This window comes from Triticum aestivum, chromosome 3B, assembly GCF_018294505.1.
Source record: "Triticum aestivum cultivar Chinese Spring chromosome 3B, IWGSC CS RefSeq v2.1, whole genome shotgun sequence".
Classification (NCBI taxonomy): Eukaryota; Viridiplantae; Streptophyta; class Magnoliopsida; order Poales; family Poaceae; genus Triticum; species Triticum aestivum.
In genome coordinates this window covers 16064965-16072308 of record NC_057801.1, presented here as the reverse complement: position 1 = coordinate 16072308, position 7344 = coordinate 16064965, and the positions used below count along the sequence as shown (strand labels likewise).

At 55.5% G+C, this 7344-nt stretch overlaps 1 protein-coding gene across 1 annotated transcript; it reads left to right on the top strand.

The window, feature by feature from the left end:
- The first annotated feature begins 560 nt into the window (after positions 1-560).
- Positions 561-2314, top strand: LOC123064361 (xyloglucan galactosyltransferase KATAMARI1 homolog). The gene has a single exon (XM_044487852.1). The coding sequence runs from the start codon at positions 649-651 to the stop codon at positions 2254-2256; it is 1608 nt and encodes a 535-aa protein (XP_044343787.1). The 5' UTR covers positions 561-648; the 3' UTR covers positions 2257-2314.
- Positions 2315-7344: the final 5030 nt, after the last annotated feature.

The following is a 7344-nucleotide window of genomic DNA, read 5'->3' as shown; positions in this document are numbered from 1 at the left end:
TCACTGGTATTTGAGTATTAAGCGATAGGTCACACCTACCCCTATGTTTCTTTTTACTCAGCATACAAGATTTATCAGAAGTCAAACTTAGTAAAGTTTGACCAAATTTATATAAAAAATATCAACATCTATAATAGTAAAGTTTTTATAAATAATTTCATGACATCTAACGAATGTGAATGTAGATGTTTTTTTATAAAATTATTTAAAGTTTAACTTCACATAAATCTTATACGCACTAAAAAAGGAAACGGAGGGAAAAGGTAGCACTGATCACAGCTGAAGGTACATGCGTCGATGAGCCTGAGAAACGTGGAAGAAAGTGTAAACACGCCGGGATCCAAAGCTGCTCGACGGTTCCAAGATGTCAAGTCTCCGGCATCTCGCCGCAGGTTAATTAGTAATTATCCTTAATTAGTGCATGGCCGCGTATAGGCGCGTGGGATCCAAAGCAGCTCGAAGGATCTACAGGAGAATTTTTTGGCGTTCGTAGTGTAGTGCAGTGCCATTAATGAAGTCAACTGGACGAGTAATACGAGTGACCTCGATGCATGCCCTAATGAAATTATATTGCACCGTACCGGCCGACACTTACTGCTCGCACACACTGACACTCACTGGAGCAGCACCAGCACGGCAGCGCCACCGATGAAGCCCTTCTCGCGGAGCCTGCAGCGAGATCTGGACGCCGCGGCCGTCGACGACGACGGCGATGGCAAGCAGTACTCCGCCGAGGACGGCGGCGGCAAGCAGAACCCCGAGAGGGGCGCACGGCGGCCGTCCCGGCTCTTCTACCTCGCGCTCCTCTACGTCGTCTTCTGGGGGCTGGTATTCTACCACCACTTCTCCACCAGCATGCAGCAGTCAGTCAGCGCGGCGGTGGCAGCGCCCGCCGTGCTCCAGCTCAAGCCGGCGGCCTTCTTCTCGGTGCCCCGCATCTTCCGCCGCGACCCGTGCGCCGGCCGCTACGTGTACATGTACGACCTGCCGCCGCGGTTCAACGCCGACCTCGTCCGCCAGTGCCGCCGGATCTCGGGCTCCACCGACGTCTGCAAGGACGTGGCCAACGACGGGTTCGGCCCGCAGATCACGGGCGGCGGTGAGAGCGGGTCGCTGCCGGAGAGCGGGGCCTACGACACCGACCAGTACATGCTCGGCCTCATCTTCCACGCCCGGATGCGGCGGCACGAGTGCCTCACCGCCAACCCCGCCGCCGCCGCCGTGGTGTACGTCCCGTTCTACGCCGGGCTCGACTCGGCGATGCACCTCGGGAGCAAAGACCTCGCGGCGCGGGACGCGCTGTCGCGGGACGTGGTGGACTGGCTGTTGCAGCGGCCAGAGTGGCGCGCCATGGGCGGCCGCGACCACTTCCTGGTGTCCGGGCGGGGCACGTGGGACTTCATCGTCAGCCCCGACGCCGTCGGCTGGGGCAACGCGCTCATGACCTTCCCGGCCATCCTCAACGCCACGTTCCTCACCACCGAGGCCAGCCCATGGCACGGAAACGACTTCGCCGTGCCGTTCCCGTCGCACTTCCACCCGTCGTCCGCCGCCGAGGTCGCCGGCTGGCAGGACCGCATGTACCAGATGGACCGCCCGTTTCTCTGGGGCTTCGCCGGCGGGCCCCGCGGCGGCAGCCAGCGCACGGTGCGCGCCCAGATCATGGAGCAGTGCGGCAGGTCGAGCCGGTGCGCGCTGCTGGGCGTGCCGGCGCCGGGGCACTACGCGCCGGGCCGCGCCATCCGGCTGCTGGAGAGCGCCGAGTTCTGCGTGCAGCCGCGCGGCGATGGGTACACGCGCAAGTCCACCTTCGACACCATCCTCGCCGGCTGCATCCCGGTCTTCTTCCACCCGGTCTCCGCCTACCTCCAGTACATCTGGCACCTGCCGAGGGACCACCGGAGCTACTCGGTGTTCATCCCGCACGGCGACGTGGTGGAGCGGAACGCCAGCATCGAGGAGGTGCTGAGCAGGATACCGCCGGCGAAGGTGGCGCGGATGCGGGAGCGGGTCATCCGGCTCATCCCCACCGTGCTGTACCGGGACCCGGCGGCCAAGGGCGTGACGTTCAAGGACGCGTTCGACGTCGCCCTCGAGCGCGTCATCGACCGGGTGGCGAAGCGCCGGCGCGCCGCCGCCGAGGGACGGGAGTACGTGGACAGCGTCGACGGGAAATTTAGCTGGAAGTACGACCTGGCACAAGATAGGGAGAAAATGTTGGCTCCGCACGAGTTCGATCCATATATCAACACGTAACTGCAGATGATTTACTTATGTTTGTCCAACGAAATCAGTGAGCTTCAAATCACCTTTTGATCTGGACTTTGGAGAGTTTGGACTTTCCTCACTTAATAAAGTGCTCATAGGAAACCATGCATGGTCTATTTTCTTCCGTTTTATTTTTGCGGTTTTGCTATTTGCCAGGCGCCTAAAAAATTTCATGCTTCAGTCGATGGCACGCAGCACAAGGTGAAAGACGGGGACGACGTGAGGAGCGGCAGCGATGAGCCAAGACTTCATCGGTGCCGGAGACGACGCCGCGAGAGGCGGCGGCGAGGGTCGGCCGCGCCGAGGCCAATCCAAGACCTCGCCGGAGCCGAAGACGACGCCGCGAGCGGCAGCGAGCTTCGGCGTCTCAGGTGGAGGCGAGGAAGAAACTTAACGGGGGAAGGGGAGGGAAGGGGGTGTGCACGGGCTGTTCATTGGGCCAGGACTAGAGGGATGGCCGGGGCGGTGGCCAACACGGCACGACAATGGGCGCGAGATCGAGCGTGGCAATGAGGCGGCGACCGTGGGGTGCAAAAGCAGACGGTTAGGCCTGGGTAGGTAGTGGGGAGGAAGAACCGTCGCAAGGAAGGATCCGGAAGAACGTGTGGCGGGAAGAAGATGAACAATAATGATGCGCTCCTAACCGTTGGATATTGACATTCTTCTCTCTTTTTTTTTCCAAGAGAGCGTTGGATATTGATTTGATAGTCTCAAAAATATAACTCACGCAAGTAGTTTTTTCAGGCACCCGACACATAGGTGCCCCCTTTATTTGTGCCCGCATAGTCGACAGTACACATAACTAAATTTGTTGAAAAAGATGACGAGGTATTGGTGATGGTTTTTGTCAGATTCTTGTCAAGCCAAGTACTGCATGCTGATGGCTTTTCTTTTAACAATGAAAAAATCGCCAGAGGGGCGTCTTATATTCAACTCATATGAAGTAATTTACAGCATGGAGTACTTGATGAAGGGAAGAAATTACATGCCACCCCCAATTTCTATGGGCAATACCATTTAGGTCTCTAGAGATGTGATACACCTGTGCTTGGAGACCTGCTGTAACATGGATATAATCCGCTAAGCTTTTCCTGAGCTCCCAAAGGATTTTGTCTGAAGCAATTTCTCTTTTTGCAACAGCTGTAGCAAGTGTCAGGTTGTCTGTTAAAATTGTAGCTTGTTGGACCTGTAGATGCTTCGTTGCATTTGCTGCCAGCACGAGTGCTGCTGCTTCGGCTTGCAAAGGTGTAGATGTTGTGGGTGATGAAGTTTGAATCTGGACCTTGATACTTTCTTCTCCTGGTAGATGCATGAGAACACCAATCCCTGTAGCTGTCGCTCCTTCGGCAAGGCCTGGAACTTTGACGTTTTTCCATGATGCATCAGAGAAGATCTTTACACATGGGATCAGGAGATCCGTCTTGATGGTGCCTCCCTCTCGAAACAGGCTTTTACCCCGCTTTACATATAAAGCACAAACCACGCAGTACACGGCCGAACGATACAAAGTGATGAGATGACTCTCTTACAAAGCGGATCGAAAGATAGACAAATAATCTAGAGCTAGCCTAACACCTCGCCTAGGACCAACCGAGGACACCAAAACTCCACGAAAACGCCCCCAAGAAGGTGACGGCGCGATGTGTCGCCGCTGCCGAGTCTGAGATCAGACAAGAGTTTTCACCTGAAGCCCTGACAAATGAACAAGACCCACGGCTACGCCTTCAAGAAGGATATGACACCCACGGCTGCCACCACAAGAGTTTTCACCTGAACAAGACCCACCACCTGAAGCCCTGACAAATGAACAAGACCCACGGCTACGCCTTCAAGAAGGATATGACACCCACTGGTGCCACCGTCGCCGGGGCCAACCGCGAAGCTTTCGCTCGGGAACTCGTCACTACCACCAGAAGGCGCCCTTGCCGAACCCGCGGCGAGAGTCAGGCCAGCCCCACCAAATTCGGGCATGCCCAGAGCCTGCCAGAGCCATCCACCCCTCCCCCCATGCCGCCCACACGACCAAGAGGAATAGGCATCACCGTCACCACGAGGCCTGCCGAAAAGCCCACCATGGATCCCGCCATCCGGAGCCACCGCCCCGGCATCCTCTGACAACTCAACACTGACACCATAACACGAGGCCGCCTCCCCACCAAGCCACGATCCTCCACCTCGACCTAGGTAGACAAACAGCTGAGGCAACCGCAGGAGAGCAACCAGCCCGCGATAGGGGGACCTAATCAAGCACCAACACTGGAGGCCAGCCCGCGCTGTCGGCCCATTGCTAACTAGCACTACCTGGAGAAGGGGGGAGATCGCTCCGACAGATCTGGCAACTCCAGATCCAGACAGGGGGAACCCATGGCATCTGGCACCTCCGGCCACCCGGTGGTAGCCGGTACCTCCGGCGGCCGATTACCCATCTCCGATGGCTCCCCGCAACTTGCTCCGCCCCCTCTACACCAAAGACGAGGGCCGCCACTCCAACCAACAGCACCCAGTCGCCGGGCACCCTCGGCCGAAGGTTGTCACTGCCACCCGGCGACGCTGGGCAAGCGCCCCCACCACCGCGTCGCAGCCACCCCCGCTAGAAGCATGGAGGAGGCTGCCGACCACGGCCCAAGCTGACCCACAGCCCGCGTCACCCGACGACCGCCCCAGACGCCCAAGCAAGCCTCCTTAGGCAATCTCCGGTCCGCACCGCCACCACCACGCTGTTGTTACCTCTACCGAGACGCACGAGGCCCCGCTAGCCGCAGCCCAAGCCAACCGGAGCCTGCGGCACCGAAGTGGGGCAAGATCCATCACGAGATGCAGCCGACCGCCACCCACCGTCTGCACCACCATTGCCGCCGCCACACCTCCCAAACCCCAGCAAGCAGCCGGGAGGAGAAGGTCGTGGACCTTGCTCTACGCAGCCCCGACCAGCCATCGCCAGGCAGAAGAACGGCCGCTCCGCACGCCGGCCACCGTGCCGACGGGCCCCCACGGTAGCCCGACGCTCGGGGGCGCCGTTCGGACCCGCGTCCTGCGCCGCACACGCCGAGAGGGAAGGGCGCTCCACCGCCATCTAAGCCAGTCGGGCTTTGCCCGGCAGCACCTCGCGGCGGCATTGGCGGGGGAGGAAGACCGGGAGGGGATGGCCGAGTCGGGGGCTAGGGTTTGCCCCCAGAGTTGCTCGCGGGAGCGCCTCGGGGGGGGGGGGGCGGTGTCTCCACACAGAACAGTTAACCGTCGGGCTCCTGATGGTGCTTCCCTGTTCTGGAAAAACATTTGCTTGTCCTGCGTGTTCAGAATGAGTTTCATGATGGTCCTTATTATACCTGGCCATACCTCGGGCCGGGCCGGGCTTCTGGCCGGGCCTAGCCAAGACCGACGCAAAAAGCCTAGGCCCAGACCCTGCCCGGCCCGGCCATCGGGCCTGTTTTCTGGGCCCAAGCCCGGCCTGAACACATAAAAGCCCATCGAGCTCCGGGCCGGGCCGGCCCGACCTTTAGGAAAACGCAAAAATGACGGGGCCGGGCCCGGCCCGGCCTTTAGGCTCAAAATCTAGGCGCCTGGGGGCAGTGTCGGGCCTGGCCAGGTCGGGCTTTTTCGGGCTGGCCGGGCCGGGCGGGTCGGGCTTCCCATGGCCAGGTATAGTCCTTGTCCATGCATTTTCCTAGTTCATGGTTTTCAGCAATTTTCTGAGGTATATGATGAACCCGTCGAGGGTTACCTGCTTTCTTGTGAAATCTATTTTCATTTCTAGATTTCCAAAAACATCACTTTTTTTGAAAAGGAGGATAACCCCCCGCCTCTGCATCAGGACGATGCATGCAGCCATATATTATTAATAATGCAAAATCTAACAGGTGAACAACATCGACTCGGAAATAAAGCGGAAAACAAACCTTGAGGCCATATACCTCGTGACAGTACCTCGCCCAGCTTTAGTATTTTTTTTCTAACGAAACATGGGGGTGATTCATAGAGAGAATAGCTTGTATGGCCTCTGCAATAGATCTGCAATTTTGAATTAAAGCATCTAATCTAATGCACCAAGGTTGTTCAGCAAACCAAGCAGCCCCAGCGGAAGTGCAATGGAAAAACAAATGCAGATCATCTTCTTCTTCAGTTCACCTAGAACAAACTTTGCTTATGTAATTAGTGAACCTACCTGCTCTTTTACCTGTAGGAATTGCCCTTCTAAGAATCCTCCATCCAAAAGTTTGAACTCTAGGTGGTATCTGCTTGTTCTTCCAAATTTGTTGGAGAAGTACCTTGGTACTAGAGGGTACCTGTCTTGGTCTTGGTTCTCTATGTTTCTGCATAACCTGTAAGCAAAGTCTGTATGCTGATTTTGTTTTACATTTGCCTATAGGAGTTAGGTCCCAGCATAAGATATCATTATCGTCACTTTGAATAATTGGGGTCTGTTTTATAATGTTGGCTGCAGGTTGTTCAAAGAGAGCATCTATAAGAGCATCATTCCAAAATTTCTGATTTGGTAGCCAAAGATCTATAAGTTGTATTGGTGATGGTTTTTTTTTAATGCTCTGTAACAGCAACACACGTGTGAATATCAATAAATTTATTGGTATAGCCTATGCAAACACTTATAGGGAGAGTTTATTTGGTGGTCATGGCTTACTAGAACATTGTAGTGTTCCTAAATATTCGAAAATTTCGTGGGAGCATACACGGTATATAATGCACCTTAAAATGTCTGATAATTTGTGACAACATATGCAATATACATGTACTACTTCGCAAAAACGCAACACAGGAAAAAAAATGCATACTAGTAAAGTTGGGACTGTTGATTTGGCCCATTATCATCACTATTCTTGTTCTAGGGGTATAGGCCGAATTTTGAATTGATCTTTTAAGAAAGTTGTACTCCCTCTGTAAAGAAATATAAGAGCATTTAGATCACTACTTTAGAAACACTCTTAGTAGGAGTACTAGTCTGTAGAAACCAGATGCCCCGGGTAAATTCTCCGTGTGTGCGCCAGGGCTTCTCAGGTCCACAACCCAAGCTGTTCCCGGCATCGGCCCACAGCCCATCAACATTCTCTGGGTAGGCATGCA